Below are 18170 nucleotides of genomic sequence, written 5' to 3'. Positions count from 1 at the left end.
TCCAGGCGGGTGATCCCCCCCATGTGGCAGGTGTGTGCCTAGGGTTGCTCCTGCCAAGTTGCACCGGAGGTGACAAGACACTGGTTCCTGCACGGAGCAGCACTGGCTAAATGGCCAAAGTCCCAGCCAGGGCCTCCGGTCTCCCCTCCTGGAGTTCATTACTCCCTTTCCTGGGTCAGTGTCTAATGCCGCCAGCTTCCTTCCTTTGCTCCCCTCCTCTCCGTAACTGTCTCCTCCATGTTTACCCCCCCCCCCAACCCCAATGGCAACCTTGCGTCCAACCTAGGCCTCTGGGCTGTGCCAGCATAACCCCCCACGGCCCTGGCTCTTGGCCTGCAGCTCTTCCCTTGCCGCCCCAGTGGCGAAGATGAAGGTTGAAGTACATGCTGAGAAGCGCTGAGGCCAAGGGCGTGAATCTGCTGGGTTCTGTGATGAGCTTCCCCACCGAGACCATTCCCCTCAGGGTGTGGCTTCTCCTTTGCTGTTTTCACTTGCCTCCCGGAAACACACCTGAAAGCCTCAGGATGATTGCTTCTGCGAACTGAGCACTGCCTGGTTGATTCTCACTTACTGACCCTGCCTGTAGCAGGCGGACTTGAGCTACTTGCGGGTTTGCTTTGTCTTGTGTCTGAGAATCTGAGTGGTGCTGTTCCCCCAGATCATGTCGCAGGAATGTCAAACCACAGCTCTCAGAACACTGACCCCAGTGCTCAGATGCAGAGACTTCAGATTGTTGTCCATTGGGTGGGCCACAAGCCACCTAGGGGTGTTCCAGAACAGTGCAAGTCCGGCAAGGAACAGGTGGTGGCAGGAGTTGGGGGAGAGCAGTTAGCGGGCAGCAGTCCCAGGGAGGTCTAAGATGCAATTTTGCAGCATTTATGAACATGACCTCCTAAATCCCTGGACTTCGCAGCCTTTCATCGCCCCAGTGCAGTCAGGATCTCTGACCCTCACATTTGCTGTCTCCCTGCACCGCCTGGAGCATCTCTTTCAGACTCTGGCTTTCTCTGGAACAGCTAAGGCAAAGTCAAATCCATCTGTTTATATGGATGATCCCTGCCTCACGCCCTGTAGTGCCTTCTGTTTGGGTCAGACTTATAAAATCAGGAGCTTTTGGCTTAAGACTGTATCTAATTCAAGCTCGTGACACTGGGATGTGGAATGTATTATCCACCTGCTGTATGTCTGGTCTTGAGGGAAAAACCCTCAGGAGAGGAAGAAAGACTCCCTGCTGGCCAGCAAGGGATGAGGGTCAGGAGAACAATCACCACAGCGAGTGGGTTGGGGCCAGGGCAAGGGCCCAGGAATGTGTTTGCAGGTCAGGTCCTGGAGCCAGAAGAGGCTGGGCCATGATCCAAAGACAACAGAGTGACCACTGAGTGGTCACCAAGGAGGCAGAGCTGACTAAGATCTCTGGGCCATGGGCAGTGGCCCCGGTTGTGTGGGGTCTCTCTGCCGTCCCCTCCCAAGGCTGCCGGGAGGTGCAGGTCTAAGGCAGGTCAGGGTGTCCTGTTAATCAGAGTGGGGGCTCAGAGTGCTGAGATGGGGGAGCACTGTGGAGCTCTCCTACTTTGGAGAAGCTAAAGGAAAATCAGCTCCAACAGACTCTGTGAATGAGCTCTGCCTTGCACTCTGCAGAGCCTCCAGTTTGGGTCAGCTTTGTAAAATTGGATGCTTCACAGCTGATCACACCTGCTATGAATGTGATGTTTAAACTCACAGCTGCCCAGGATGTGGGGGTTTCAGGGGAGGCAAGATAAGCACTGAGGAACAACATAATAATGGGGAAACATTTTTCTAAGCGATTTAGGTGCTCTGGGAATTTGGAATGGCCCAGTGTAATCCACTGCAGCTTTTCTCCCAGCCCATGTTACTGCATTTGTCGACTATCTGACTGTCCCCCACAAGGCATGCAACTTTCTGGATGGGAATTATATATAGCAATAAATCTGAATTTTAAAACTAGGGCTGCCTGCTATCCCCTTCTGGAAGCACCCACGGCTTTGACCCTAAGCTGGCTCAGAATTCCCATGGGGGTGGTCGCAGCATGACACGCCTTGGGAACCATACTGTCGGGAACTGCCTGAGACATGTTCCTTCCCTCCTGTCACTCAGATACACGCTGCAGGGTGAGGAAGAATAATGAGATTGCACTGTGAAGAATTGGGTTCTGTGACCCCCGCGCGACAGGACACAAAGCCCAGTGAAAGATTAGACTCATGGCACGAAAGCAGCCCCTGGGAAAATCACTTTTCCTGGAGGAGATGCACAGTGTCACACAGGGCCAGCGAGCTGGGATTTCAATTAGAAATATGGAGATGGGGTGACTGTGGATTTAAAGGGGTGGCATACAGGGCAGGTCTCCCAGTGCCTGTGATTGGTTCCAGAAGCTGCAGAGATGGCTCAAGGGACCAGAATATTAGAGCACTTGACTCCTTCAGGTGGAAAAGCCCCTTGACAGTCACAGATTTATAATCAGAACCCAGGCCAAGTCACAAATTGAGATGCTCCTCAGTCCCCAGGCGACAGGGTAGGGTTTTGCTTGCAGGAAAAGTTAATTTCCAGGCTGCTCTTCACAAAACTCTCCTGCCCCGGGCCTCCCTGGTGGCCTTGGGGTTAAGGGGGAGCACTATCACTGCTGCAGCCTGAGTTCAATCCCCACCCAGGGAGGTGACCCACATGGAGCAGCAGACCTCTCCTGTCTCGCCCGCTGCTCCCCTCAGCAGTGTATTTCAGTCAGTCTGCCTGTTCTGTTCCCCACTCTGTCTCTGGTGAATCCTCTCACTCCCCTACACCTCTGGCCTAACCCCAGTTCTTCTCTACACAAATAAATAAAAATCATTTTTTAAAAAAAGAGTAACATAAACAAAAAACAAAACTCCCGTCCCAGGGTTCTCAGGCTGCTGTGGGACTGCCCGCTCCTGAGCCACGTTCAGACGGGGCCTTTCCTGCCTCCCTGTGTCCCTGTGTCAGCACCCTCCCTGCTGGAGGGACACGCTACTTAGGGCTAACAGGATAGGAGAGGCCACTGCATGTTTCCTCATATTCTCAAATAAGCAACATATTTGCATTTTAGTGGGAATTTTCTGAAAATGTCTCTTAACCCCTGGAAGCAGTTCTAGTGAGTGAAAATACAGATGCTGTCTCGGTGTGAGAGCTGGTGTCAGGGCCTGCAGAGACAGGCCTGTGCGGGGGAGGCCAGCTCTGCCTCCTGTACCAAGATCCTTGTGTTTCATGGAGCCCAGCAGTAGAATGAGAGCAGGCTAGACAGCGGGGAGGCAACCCCCCTCTTTCCTTGCCTGGGTCCAGCCTGCTCTCCTGGGAGTTGACTCTCACCATCACAGGCGTGTGCTGTGTTAGGAGTCACCCAGGAGGTCTCCTTGTTGCACATGTTTGTGAGCCTGTCTGGACACTGGCATGGATGCTTCATCCATTCACCCAACACACCCCACTGCCTTTGTAACTGACCCTGGCCCTTCAGTGCACCTCTGAGGGGTCAGGCAAACACTGATCTCCTGTGCTGACAGAGAAGTGTGAGTACTGAGCAGGAGGTGACACAAGAGAGTCGGGGAGGAAGTATCCCCCAAAGGCAAACCAGAGGGGTGCAGGCGAGGGGAGGGGTGTACCAGACAAGGGGAATGTCGGCTTTGCAGAACTTGAAATGGCCAGATTTGCCCAGAGCCCATGAGACTGGCAAGCAGGAACCAGGCAAGAAGTGCTCCTGCCTGGGGATAGAGTTTGCACTTGACTCTGAAGGCTCTGGGGCTGCAGGGCGTGAGGCTGGGGTGTGGGATAAGTGACCAAATGGGGGTCATTTTTCAGCCAGTCTTTCTGGTCACTGCGGGAAAGCTCAGTTGGGAAGAGCTTGGTGTAGGGAGCACACAGGCTGCATGTGTGGTCAGGGAAAAGGCGAAACTTTGAGAGAGGAGCCGAAGGTTCTGGAAGGAGGTCACCAGGGGGCTCACTCCCTGATTCCATCCCCAAAGGTGTGGGATGGAATGAGATAGCACAGTCAGTTGTGGCAGGGGCTCAGGAAGACAGTGACAGTAAGCAGAGATGAAGTAACTGGCTCTGGGGTCTTTACCAGTCTGCTCCCTTGGGCTTTTGTGTGGGTGACACCCCAGGCCAGCGGTGGCCATCTCTGCAAGACAGAGCATGATTTCTGCCCAAGGTTCCAAAAAGAACCTTGGTGAAATGCCATCTTGGACCACAGGATTTATACCCCAGGCTGTTAGGGAAGAAGAGTAGCTAGTGAGCCCAAGGACTTTCACTTTTCCACCCTGATTTCTTCTATTTTATTTTAATAGCAAAGAGTAAAATCCAGTTAAATGCATTTTAACAGCTTTACCAGGATTCACGCACCCCACGACTCATCCATTTAAAGTATGCCATTCAATGTTTCTTTGTATATTCACAGAGCTATGCAGCTGCTGCCATGACAATCAATTCTGGAACATTTGTGTCACCCCATAAAGAAAGGCATTAGCAGTCATTCCTCACTCCCCCACAGCCCCTGGCAACCAATAATCTATTTCTGTCAATACAGCTTTGCCGGTTCTGGCATTCCATATAGAGGGGACCTCACTCCGTGATGTGACCAGTGGCCTACCCCGCAGGTTAGAGGGACAGGACCTGTCAAGTGAGCACAGGCTTGGCATCCAGGCTCCTGCCCAGTGCCTTTTATGCATTACTGTGAGAAGACAGCAAGGACACTTGTATGAAGCCACTAGTAGAATCTTTTTTTTAATTTTATTTTATATATTTTTTACATTATTCTTCATCCTTGCACAATGTGTGCATATTCATCTTGGTTATATTCCCAATACAATTCCCACCCCCCTTATTTTGACCATAATCCCTCCTCCCCACCCCACCCCCATAGTGTGTCTCTGGTTTATAGTTGCTTGTTGATTTTGATTTTTACTTTATTGGCCTTGACTTGGTGCATATGCTGGGGCTACTGATAGCCAGAAGCCAGGTTTTTGTTTTTTGGTTTTTTGGTTTGTTTGTTGTTTTTTTTTTTTCAAAATACAGGATTTGCTTGCTTTCTCCTAAACTTGTTTTAAATCTACATTTTGGGGGAGATAAGTGTTTTCTCTCTCACCCTGCCCTTCATGGCTACCTCTGAAACTGTTGTTAGGAAGAGATATTTAATGATGAGGAGCCCATTCTCCAGAACCGTTGAAGCTCAGCTGTGTGATCTCAGGCAAGTTACCTAACCTCTCTGTTTGAGCTGTTTTATCTGTAAAATGCGCATAAACATAGTGCCTAGCTCATAGGATTATTGGGAGGATTCGTTGATTTGATTCATCTAAAATGTATAGAAAATTGACCGATATATAGTAAGTACTGTGGGCATTCACTATATATACATATTTTTTTTTAATACAAGCACTGGGTACAGTCAGAAGCGCAAGAGGGTGAGAGAATTCACCAGAGCGGGGAGCAGAGCAGGCAGAAAGACTGAAGCACACTGCTGAGGGGAGCAGCGGGCAGCAGGAGAGGTCTGCGTGCCATGTGGGACCCTTGCCAGGTGGCCGGGGAGCAGCCGGCGGTGCTGCAGAGGCTGCAGGCAGCTTCGCAACCCAGCGCTCAACCGCTGCGCCACCGGGGAGGCCCACACTATTAATATGATCTGAGAATCTTAATTGTGAATTTCTGCTGGCCATTATTTTTAGTTGAGGTTGGAGGTAAAAGGAGAGACTTACCCATCCTGGGAAATAGGTATACATACAAGCTTGGCTGTTGGTCTCCCTCCCTCACTGAATCAGGCCAGTCAGGGTTAGTGAATATACTGGGTTATGGAGTCTTCCGACAAGTTCCGCGTCATTGTCAAGATATGATTTTCATTCTGGAAAGATAAGCATCAACGTAGGTGGGGCTTCTCACCATCGTCCTGTCCTCCCTGTTCTGGCTGCCAGTTCTGCCCATCCTGGGCCTTTGTGCTCCTGTCTCCTGACCCTGCCTCCTGACAACCCCTCTGGGCTGACCCATTCCTTTCCCCATACCTGGCGTTTCTAAATACAGCAGGCTTGGGGACAGATATAAAGCAGCAGCACATATAAAAATGCTGAATTAAATATATTTTATCTGCCCAACATAATTAATAGCTGCCTTCAAGAAAAAATTTCTTGAATTTTCTACAGTACTCAGCACTGGCTAGTTAACACTAGTTATACCAACTTGAATATTGCAGGAAATCTGTTTGCCTACAAAAAGCTTTAGACATTTGTTCTCAAGTGTGTAAGCATTTTTCTTGTGGCACATTTTATTAATATACAAACAAAGCCCTCTTTAAATGCTCAGCACCAGGGTCACCTTCAGGCTGGTGCCCAATCCAGATGCAGAGTCTAGAGGAACAAAGGGCAAAGCAGTGGACTCATAACTGGAATCATAGGCGGAAGGAGTTATCATCCTTGACAATTGGAATGGCGCTTATGAGTGACTCTGTTATACTTTAACAAAACAAAATGCTATTTCACTTTTGGAAGTCATCTCTAAAAATATTGAAAGATATTTGAAATCTGTCCTCCTGGACTTGTGAGGGAGGGAGACGTGTAAATCTAACCTTCATTTGGGGTAGGCAGCTAAGTACCACGTAACTCAAGCACTGGTGTGTGCTGCTGTTACTTAGCATGCAGTGTGTGGTTGGACCCCAGCCCTAAGTTCTCGGAGGGACGCTCTTGTCCCCAACAAGCTCAGTTTGTAGTGACAAGACAATCCATGAACACAACAGTGGACACTATTAAGAGAGTGAATGTAAGGGCTTAGAAGGGAAGAATTCCAAAGGGAGTCAAGAATGGTCAGGGGAGGCTCCGGGACAAGGACAAACTCGAGCGGGTGCTGGGCAGTGGGTTTTGATGAGCTTATGGTGAGCGATGGGCTCTCCTGCCCAGGCAGCCGGCCTGAGTGAGCAGGAACTTGGTGGTGGGGGTGGATGGGGTGTGTTCATGACCCAGAAGTCACTTCCCGACCAGAAGGAAGAAGCCTCTTCAGATTTGTTCTGATCCTGCGCCTGTGACCGTGACCTCCACACTGATCCTCTGACCCTTTCAGCCTCCCTGCCCAGCAGGATCCTTGAGGCTGAGCGTACTGCTGCAGGCACCGCTGCAGCCAGCCCCACGCCATGCTGAGAACAGGCCAGCAGGCCTGTGTCCGTGCTTGTATGCTTTCCACGGCCAGTTAGGATTCCTTCTGAGCTGAATCACACCTCTTAAATTGACCTCAACTAACTGGGGGATTCCCTCCCTCTGCCATGACTCTTTGCTTCCTTTCTTCTTTTCATAAAGCACCTAATTCCTTGGTTCTGCAGGTCCCCAAAGGAACCGACCAGAACTGGGCTCAGAAGCTGTACGACAGGCACTCTGGCAGCCAACACTTCCAGAAACCCCGCATGTCCAACACAGCCTTCATTGTCATCCACTTTGCCGATAAGGTGAGCTTCGGTGCTCTGTTAACCCCACCCTAGCTGACTGGGGGTTTCTGGGCTAAGAGGGCATTCATTGTCCCTTTTGAACTCCAGTGGCCTGAAGTATTAGGTGGGGTCTCCTTTTCTTCACACCATCTCTGTGGTACCCCAAAATGCACAAGTGGCAGAACCCCACAGTAGGGGGTCATATGCTTAGCAAATATACTTTCAGGGTCTCTGTCCTTGGAATGGAGCAGCACGTCAAATAGTCATGAGTCTCCCTGCCTGGAGGTGGACGAGGAGGAGAGACCCGCAGTGGACCGCTCCTTTGGGTCGCTCCTATCCCCAGTCACTGGTTTAGACATGGAATTTTTCATGTGGATTTCTCTTCTGTAGGGCTGGCCCAGTGCTTTTCAAATTCTCTGTGGTTGTAAGTCACCTGGGACCTGGTTTAAATGCAGGTTCTACTCAGAAGGTCTGGGATCTGACTGACAAGCTGCCTTTGCAGACCCCAAAGGAAGCCTTGTATTAAAAGCTACCTTATAGGAGTGCCTTATTCAACCAAGATATCTTCCCACAAAAAGAATGCTTGATTCTTCTGTACAAATCCTGATTACATCTTGGTTTTCATGTCCCCTCAGAACACCTGTGGGTTTCTTATCTACCCACAGCTCTTTTCAGGAAGCCCTGTGTGAGTGAGCTGAAATCATTCAAGGTCATGAAGCTGGGAGGAGCTGGTCAGGATGAAGCCCTAACTCCGGTTTCTGTCTCCTGCCCTGGCCCTAGGTGGAGTACCTTTCTGATGGTTTTCTGGAGAAAAATAGAGACACAGTGTATGAAGAGCAGATCAACATCCTGAAGGCCAGCAAGGTAAGGAGCATCAGGAGCTAGGAAACAGCCAGAATGTCCACAGGCAGAGTCCTCTCCCTAGTGTGGAGGTGGAGATGTTGGGCAGGGCAAGGTGCAGGGGTTGTGGGGTGCTTCATTTGAAAGCATTTGAAGACGGCATGACAGAGGCAAAAAAGCAGAGCTTGGCAGAGGCACCTGGGACAGATACCAGCGAGTGAGAGGACATGGGGACCCGGGGTGGGAGATGAGAGGTGACCAGCAAGTCTGAGGGTGAAAACATCCCTGACATCCATTAAGTCACTTGTCCTCATCGCCAGACTGCAGATGTCAAAGTTCTTAAGCCCCTGGAAATTCTAGAATCAGTGCATGAATTTCTGCTGAGACTGCAGAACCTCCCTGTTGGCAAAATCTTAAGTGGACTAAGAGGTGGGAGCTAAGGAGACTTGAATCTGCCAATGTGGAATGTCCTTTTCTATTATCCCCAGGACTTCAGTTATTTCCTTCTCGAGAGCATAACAGACGCATAGCTAATGACAGATGTTGGTAATGGTGTGAGAGGTGAAAAGAAATTGCTGTGGAAAAAAGAATATGGGTAACAGACTGACTCCTTGGCTAGGAAGACTCCCAGAACTCAGAGTATATCGTACCAGTGGCTGTGGTTTATTACAGCAAAAGGACACACTGCAGGATCAGCAAAGGGAGAAGGGAGATGGGGTGAAGGCTGGGAGAACCAGGTGCAAGCTTCCAAGAGCTGTCTCCTGGGGACCCCACAAAATGTGCTTCCTCTCTGCAGCGGTGAGTCCTGACAACACCTGTGGAGGGTCCAGCAGGGCAGCTCGCCTGAGCCAAGGCAGCGAGGGTTTTTACTGAGACTCAGTGATGCAGGTTCCCTCTGTCTCATCTGTTGCAAACCCTCCTGAAGTCCAAGGTCCCAGACACCAACCAGGGGTCGGTCTCCTAAGCAGGCCTTTCTGTGGACAACAGTGTTGGGCTGCTGTGTTAGCTCTGTTATCTACAGGGTATCATTTCATGTTGGGAGCACTGGCTTTTTATTAGAAATGAAGTATAAGCTCATAAAAATTTAAATCATATAGAAATACATAAAAGTGTATTGTCTCACTCCCTGGGTGACCTTTTCATCCTCTGACATAAGCATGTTGGTAAATATTAAGATTGAATAAGCGTCTTTAATTTTTCACTTATTATATCTTGGCCATCTTTCCACATGAGTCTGTATGTTTTGGGGGTTTTTTAGACAGCTGCCAGTATTCTGCTAATTCGAATAATGCTGTAATGAATGCACGTTGCGTATCTTTGCTAACTCACACAATTGTATCTGTCAGGTAAATGCTTAGGAGTGGAACTGATGCTTCAAAGAAGGTATACATCAAAAGTTTATTGGCACTGCTCAACTGGAATAGAAAATTTGGTCTCTGATCTTCTCTTGAAAGGACTCCCTTCTCTTCCCTGCCCATCAATTCTGCTGCAATGCTAACATTCCCCTTCACTGACTAATCTTTCTGAAGAGTCAGCAACCTTGTTACCCAGCTCCTCCCTCCTCCCCCTGGGCAAAGGCTAAGTGCTGCTGTGAGGGAGACCACCAGCCACTCACGCAGACCCAGAGGGCCTTCCAGCCTTGCCAGACCCCAGCACACTCCTCCCTGCACTCATTCCAGCCCAGTTAGACACCCCAGAAGGTAGGCCAGGATCGACAGGTCACTGGAATCCTATGAACGTGCTCTAACAGAAGGCAGCTACACCTCAGAGAGTGATTTCCAAGGGGTGGAGTGTCCCTGGAACAAAGGGCAGGTCTGTAAGTCCAGCAGCCTCTCCTTGTTTACTCAGCCTCTGTATTTTCTTTACAATCTCTTGTTTTCTTTTAATTTTTTTTTATTTTATACATTTTTTACATCATTTTTCAGTTTTGCACAATGTATGCATTTTCATGTTGGTTATAGTCCCCATACAATTCCCACCCCCCTTGTTTTGATCCTACTCCCTCGTTTCCCCCCGCCCCCTGTAGTGTGTCTCTGGTTCCTAGGTGCTTGTTTATTTTGATTTTTACTTTATTATAATTAGGCTTTTTCCTGGTCCCTTATTTAGGTTTTCTAAATTCCTGCTATGAGTGAGACCATCTGGTATTTTTTTTTTTCTTTCTGGCTTATTTCGCTGAGCATGATCCCTTCTAGCTCCATCCATGTTGCTGCAAATTGCATGAGTTTATCTTTTTTGATTGCTGAGTAATATTCCATTGTGTATATATACCACATCTTGATCCAGTCATCAATTTGGGGGCATTTGAGTTGTTTCCATAGCTTAGCTAATGTAAATAGTGCTGCTGTAAACATAGGGGTGCAGGTGCCCTTTTGATACCATAAAATATATAGAAGAAAATATAGGTGCAACACTACATGACATACATCTCAGTAACATCTTTAAAGACACATCACCCAAAGCAGTGATAGTGAAGGCAAAGATAAACAACTGGGACTACATCAAATTAAAGAGCTTCTGCACAGCAAAAGAGACAATAACCAAAACAAAGAGATAACCCACTGACGGGGAGAAAAATTTTGCACACAACACTGATGATAAAGGACTGATCACAAAAATCTACAAAGAGCTGATGAGACTCAACAAAAACAAAGTATATAATCCAGTCAAAAAATGGCAGAAGAGCTAAAAAGAAACTTCTCCAAAGAGGAAATGCAAATGGCCAACAGGCATATGAAAAAATTATCAACATCACTTGTTATCAGGGAAATGTAAATCAAAACTACCATGAGATACCATCCGACATCAGTGAGAATGGCACATATTAAAAAAACTAGCAAAAAAAATGTCGAGGATGTGGTGAAAAAGGAACTCTCCTGCACTGCTGGTGGGAGTGCAAATTGGTCCAACCACTATGGAGAGCTGTGTGGAGATTCCTCAACCTACTAAAGATAGAGCTTCCATATGACCCAGCAGTTCCACGCCTAGGTATTTACCCAAGGGACACAGAAACAATCTCTCATTTTCACAGCAGTTCTTGCAAGGCGTAAGCTTCTAACTCCTTGTTTAAAGAGAGAAAGAGACCTGGAAAGATACAAGGCTCTGTGGCATGGAGTTAATGCCAAATTCTTTTCCTGGTTTTCCTCTCACTAGGCATAGTCTTACATCCTGTGTGTAAATTCATCATTGTCAGCAAAGGGTACTTTTATTTCATGGGGGAGCTGCTTGCTTTTCTCCTTTGTGTGCCCCCCTGATAAGAGCTGAACAATTCATTATGAATAATTAAGCAGCATGAAGATGGAAGACACCCCCAGGTACCCTCCCAGCCAAAGGGATGTTTGAAGAACTCCCACCCAGTGCAGTGAAATAAAAGGATGTTAATGTGAATGTAATTAGTAAAGCCAGTTACACTGCCGAGGAGGTTATAATGTAGCTAATTGCTTTCTCAGCTCTCAGGGAGATATAAATAGGGACTTAAGTCAAGAAATGACTATTTGAAACCTAACTTCAAGTTACTCACAGACCTGATTTGTTTAAGATACTAGAGGATGGAGCTTTTTCCCTCCAGTTTTTGTTGATTATAAAAGACAATATTTTGTCAGCCTCAAAAAAAAAAAAAAAAGTCTCAGGAGTGCCTTCTCTGCATTTTGCCTGTGTCAGGGCCCTGAGTGTGGGTCACAGGGAAAAGCAGTGGGTCGAGAGCTGGTGCAATGAGTGCCAGGCAGTTGGGGCCGTCTGGTTGGAACAGATGCCAGCCCTTTCCTCTGCCCTTGCAGTCGGGATCCGGACATCATGTAGACCATATTGCCTAAGGCCAGCTACCCTGGGCCGTGACAGCCCCCAGGTCCCCAAGTCACAGCACACGAGCTCACACAAGGCCCACCCGCTCTTGTCTCCCTTCTGTTCCTTCAAACTTGACTTCACCCATCAAAGCTCATCAAGGAATGAGTGGCTGTGTGTCCATCACTTTCCACACTGGTATGTTCTTTACAGACTACACACACATGTTCCATTTTGAGCAAACATATTTCCTTTTTAGAGAGCAGATATTTGTTATAATTTTTAAATTTTTTTATAAAACAGCTTTATTGAGATATATTCAACATACCATAAACAGTTGCCCTTAAATGTATTTGGAGTAATTCTTGTTAAAATCCATTTGCATTGGAAGTTAAAAAACTTCTAATATTTAGAATAAGCAGGTCACTATGTAAGAGAGAACCTTTTAGTCAATAAAACAATATAATCATTCCCCTTCCAATACAGAAAAACCTATCTTTTTCTTCTTACAAAAAAAAATGAAGCATGAGTCCTCCTTCAAAGCCTATTTATAACCCTTTAAATCAAAAATATTTCTTACCTAAAAATTGGATGTTTTTTCTCAAAGGGTGGTTTTGACCATGTGAAGGAATTGATTGGAGGAAAAAAGTGTATTTTTTTTTTTTTACTACTTTGCAGCCAGAGTTTTTCAAGTTTCTAAGCAAGAGATTCAATCAAAGGGTTTTATAACATGCCTTATTTTAGTTTCACATGTCTACTTTAAAGGAAATAAATGTCACGTTCTTCAAAACAGAAGTGAATAAGAGTGATTTCCAAGGTAACCGTTATGTATATACCTGTAATAGAACATTTTTCTTACACTGTCAATTGGTCTTTAGAAAAGGTTTTCAATATGTCTTTTAATCCCTTTTCAAATAGATTTGCCTCAGGCTTTTAAAATCTATATATAGACTTGAATAGCAGAGAATACCAAAGCCAGTACCTTTGGCCACTTTCAAATCAGTGACAAGCAGTATTAGAGAAGTGCTGGGTTTGTTTGAAGGTATTATCTGAGTGTTTTCAAGATTGAAGGGAGCTAAATTTTAGCAAGGCCTGGGTGGATGCTGTTTCCTGAGGCTGTCCTAAAATGAATTATAGTAGATAGTAGTTCCATTACTGGTTGGGTAGGTTTATAAACACACTCTCAAATAGCTTGAAAAGCATAACTGGAATCTGTGAATTAAAGCAAAAACAAATTTCTCTTTCTCACGCAAAACTCCATTCTCTTGTATGGATCCTTTGTTAAACAAAAGCTTGGCGACCTTGTGATTTTGATTTTGGTTGTGACCTTGAGTTTGTGAATAGTTAGGACACTACTGGGTAACTACTGTGTGTCTGAACCAGCCCTTCATCCTATAGGTGATGGGGGGTGCAGTGGTCGATGATGGAGCTACAGTGGTGGGTGATGGGGATGTAGTGGTACATATTTCTTGTCTGGTCTTTTACTGTTGCCTACAGCCCAAGGTTGTCAAAGTCAAACTAAGTGATTCCTCTTGGTCTTTCTGCCCTGTAGCCAAACTAGAAGTTTACTGAGTTGTTTTTTTTTTTAATGGGGCATAAAATGTGAGCCTATAACTCCTTCTCAGTGTTAATGTCTAAAACCTCATCTCTTGCTCCATCTTCCAGCTCCCACTAGTCTCAATAGCAGGCACCTGCTGTTAAACAAAGCCTTTAAACTGAAGTACAGACTCTCCAGCCTAAACCTCAATTGTGTGAAGCGAACGTGATAACCACTACACTACGGAAACCGGGCTAAAACCTCAATTGTGTTTATGCCCACACTACACGGTGCCAGTGTGGGTTGAAAAGACTTAAAACTTAGGAAAATGACTTGAAGTTTTCATTCTCTTAAGTTGTAAATCCATTGTTTAATGTCGAATAAAAAGCACAGTTTCTGTGATTAAAACTGGAAAGAAGCTTAGATTTTATATAGTGCTCTCATTATAGAATCTGATTCTGAAGTTCCTTGTGTGATTTTGATACATGCTCCTGACCTTAGAACCTGATTTTTTTCACAGACAGAGCCACTATAACTGATTTCTGTAAATTATACCCCATAGCCAGTGTAATGTGCAGCTGGTGTTATCTATGACTTGAACAACTTGGAAATCCATTTCAGAAAGCATCTGAATTCGAATACTCAGTCACTGTTTTCACTGGACATGACAGACTGAGTCAGGGATGTCTTTAAATGTGGGGCTGCCTTTGACCTTCTGCTGTTTCCCTATGGAAATTGCTCGGCATGTCCGAATGAGCACGTGACCCTTTCTCACATGGACCTAGAAGTCTGACACCTGTCCACACAGACTCCTCGGCCCGGGCTGTTTCCAGGCCCTTCTCGTCCTGCCACTCCCGCACTTTAAAATGTGTTAAATGTGTAATGGTTAAGGACTAGGCCTTTAAAGAAAGGGTTATGGATTAGGTTTGCACTTAGAGAAAACTGCCTGGTGGGTAGGAGACATTGGGTGGGGTAGGTGCTAGAGTGGAGGCCATCAGGGGAGAGCTTAGGTAGGTGAACCAGGGCGGCAATGAGTGCTGGTTAGTTAAGAAAGGACTGCAGATGCTTTCCATAGACAGACTGGGTAATTGATCAGATCTCCAGTGTAAATCTGGAAAGGCGGGCTCCAGTGGACATCAGAGGGAAGAACGTGCCGAGTGAATAGTCAGACTGTCATCATGGTGGCAGATCAAGGTGGAGAGGCAGGCGGGAGGGTGACAGATGAGGATGCCGGCAAGGAGGAGGCCGCCCCGGGAATGAGTGTGGAGACAGAGGATAAATGGTGATGCATTCAGGGAACGAACAACATGGAGAAGAGGCGTGCAGGGGCTGGGCCAGGGAGACGTACTGGAAGGAGCAGGGAGGAGGGAGAGTGAGAGAGAATTGGAGCTGCTGTGTCTCAGGGGAGGGGTCCGAGGGAGGCAAGGGAGGGTGGTGTGGAGACCCCCAAAGACATCAAGTGGGATGATGTCAACCACTGGACTTGCCAGGTAGGGTCCCCAGGTGTTGCTGTCAAGATCAGTTTCAGCAAGGTGGTGTAGAGGTCAAAGACTGTTGGGTGCAGGTGATCTGAGATGGGAGACATGGAGGGCGAGGTCTGGGTGCCTCGCCTGCGGCAAAATGCAAGTGAAATAAGATGCTGAACTGGGAGTTTTTCCAGCGTGAAAGACATTTGTACATAGTTACATGTTCAGGGGGAGGTGTCAGTGAACAGAGAGATTGAAGATGAGAGGAAATACAGGTGTTCAGGGCAGGGGATGATTTAAAGGCGTCATCTCGTGCTATTCCCTCACTTTCACACATGAGAAAATTAAGTCTAGTAAGGGGAAGGATTTGCCATGGGTCACCCAACTAGTTAAGTTGCAGAATCAGATCTAAAGGTTGGGTCTCCTGACCCCCCGGCTCAGTGTGCCTTTTCTGCTCTGCCACATCACCTTCCAGTTGCCCACCTGGTTATAAATCCGGCCTCTTGACTCCTAGACTCACATGGATGGGCTTAAGTCCATTATCCGAGAGGGAGGGAGTGGGATCAGACTGTGGGGCATTGGAGGTAGACAGGGGTGTTCAGACAAGGTGGTAGGAGATAGAAAGACCCCTGCTTTAAGGGGCGCTGAAGGAATAAAGGGGCGGGGTGGCTAAGAAGGAGCAGAGCCCAGAGCCCTAGGCTCTTGCACTTGGGCCTCCTTTCCACTGGGTTGAAAGTGGGTCACTGATTGGGGCCCTTTCATCCCTTCTCCATGGGCAGGTACAGGTAGAGGCCTTCTAGCCCTAAATCCACTTCCCAAAGGGGACCAGACTGTGTCGTGAGGGCTGGGGCTCACTGTGCCATGAGCATCTCATCTGCGACCCAACCTTTACCCCGGGTCAGGAAGCATCAGCACACACAGGTCATCCTGTGGAGTCTCACAACAACTCCATGTGACACAGAGATTCTTATCCCCACTTTACTGAGGAAATTAAGACTCTGGGAGGTGAAGTAATTATATGAGCTGGTAATAGTAAGTGTGGAAGATTTTTGAATAGTCTATTAAACCATAACTCCCTTCTCCCACTCCACAGGGAAATGACACTCTGCCCATCTATGTAGGTGAAAGTTGTGAAGGAAACTTGTTTTTTCACCTTCTTTTCTTAAAACTAAGATCTAAGTCTCGTACCAAAATGCCTCCCTAGTGGCACAAGGGGTTCAGTCTCAGCATTATGAAGCTATCGACAACCACCGCAACACAAGGTTGATCTCCGGCCAGGGAGCTACCCACATGGCGCAGCAGACCTCTCCTTTCTCGCCCGCTCTTCCCCTCAGCAGTGTATTTCAGTCCATCTGCCTGTTCTTTTCCCCACTCTGTCTCTGGTGAATCCTCTTACCCCCCTTCCCGCACCTCCGGCCTGCATCCTGCCTCTTGTAGGCATAAATACATAAACCTTTAAAAAAAAAAAAAGTCACCCCCTTAAAATGTTTAGTGTTTCTAGTCTGTTCACCAAGTTGTCTTCCCATCACCATTTAAATTCTAGAATGTCCTTATCTCCCAGGAAGGAAACTGACCTCACTAGCAGTCACTCTGCTGTTCCCTCTGCCAGCCCTGGGCACCACTGAAGTACTTAACATTCCTGGACAAGCTCTGGCTTCTCTCACTTGCGCGGTTTTATCTGTGTGGTGCGTGTGTGAGGACCTCCTTCCTTTACGTTGTTAAAGAACATTCCACTGCATGGATATGCCGTGTTCTGTTTATCTGACACGTGGGTTGTTTCCACTCTGGCTGTTACCAGGGGTACTGCTCCAGAGGTTGGGGTACATGGTTCTTTCTCGGTGGGCCTGTTTCAATTCTCAGGTGAATCAGAAAGCTACTTGAAAGCGTTAAAGCAACATGAAGTACAGAGATCTTCTTCTTGATTCTCCCCTGTGTTTGTTTCTAGTTCCCGCTGGTGGCTGACTTGTTTCATGACGACAAGGACCCCTTGCCGGCCACCACCGCAGCTGGGAAGGGCTCATCTTCAAAGATCAGCGTTCGCTCCGCTAGGCCCCCCCTGAAAACCTCCAACAAGGAACACAAGAAAACCGTGGGCCACCAGGTCAGCCTCAGCCCTGTGGTAGAAAGTGGTGGTCCTAGCACAGACGTTGGCACAGAGGCGGGGCTGTCCTGGCTGCAGGTGAAGGATGGCTGTGGGCTCAGAGGGCACCAGGCTGGCCTCAGCAGCAGAGCCCTGCCTCCCATTGAGAAGGAAACTCCAGAACGTTCTATAGGGGGAACTGATGAGAGAGAAAGGGGATGGTGCTAGCCCTTAACAATGCATTTAGTCGCTGTGGCGCCTCAAGGAGGGCCAAAGGGTCTAGAAGTCTAGGGTGGCGAGGAGGGTTAAATATACCTGGAAACCAGAAAACAACTTTTGTAGCTGTCAACTCTTCAAGGATTTTACATCCCATGTGTCCTCCGAGGGAAGAGAGAGCCTGCCAAGCCCCTGGCAACCACTAACCTTTCTGTAGGATTTGCCTCTTCTGAACAGGCCATGTAAATGCAGTAATCCAGGATGCCCAGCACCAGATGCCAAGGCGCCAGGGTTTGGGAATTCCAACCTCCTGTCCCAGGGATCAACCCTGCATTAGGCTTGGAGAAGGAGTTCTCTCCCCATTGGCTTGCAGATATGGGGGGGACTTGATTTTGGTCACACAGTTGGATAGGAATGTCAGAGCCAGGATGTAAACCCAGGTCTATGGATTTCTTGGCATCTTCTGGATTAACAGTAATCAAAATGATAATATCAGTATGTACCACCACTGGTCTTTGGGCATTTTGTCATTTATATACAACCAGAAAATCTTTTTTTTTTCATTTTTTATTTTTTACATCATTGTTCATTTTTAAACAATATTTGCTTCCCTCCACCCCCTCAGGTGTAGTCCCCATAGAGTTTCCTTCACCAAGGCACCTGTGCACCATCACCTCAGTCCCCTGTGCTCCTCACTCCCTCCCTCTGATGCCTCTCCCGCCTCCTCCCCTGCAGGATGTCTCTGATTTAAAATTGCCTGTTTTTGCTTTCTTGTGTTTTGTACTGTTACTATTTTTTTACACTGATGTCTTATTGGGTTCCCCTGTATTCCTGCTATCA

General features: G+C 47.4%; 1 protein-coding gene across 1 annotated transcript in view; it reads left to right on the top strand.

The window, feature by feature from the left end:
- MYO5B (myosin VB) overlaps positions 1-18170 on the top strand; it is a gene marked incomplete at both ends in the record, with an annotated part of 268648 nt that overhangs the window by 181570 nt on the left and 68908 nt on the right. The window contains 3 exons of the mRNA XM_084252600.1: positions 7313-7435; positions 8195-8278; positions 16980-17135. Of these exons, the coding sequence (XP_084108726.1) occupies positions 7313-7435; positions 8195-8278; positions 16980-17135 (363 nt within the window). The remainder of the gene's footprint in view (positions 1-7312; positions 7436-8194; positions 8279-16979; positions 17136-18170) is intronic.

The sequence above is a fragment of the Talpa europaea genome (genome assembly GCF_964194135.1).
Source record: "Talpa europaea genome assembly, chromosome: 13".
In the NCBI taxonomy this organism is placed as follows: domain Eukaryota; kingdom Metazoa; phylum Chordata; class Mammalia; order Eulipotyphla; family Talpidae; genus Talpa; species Talpa europaea.
The sequence above is the reverse complement of the archived record's forward strand: the minus strand, read 5'-3'. Positions and strand labels throughout refer to the sequence as shown.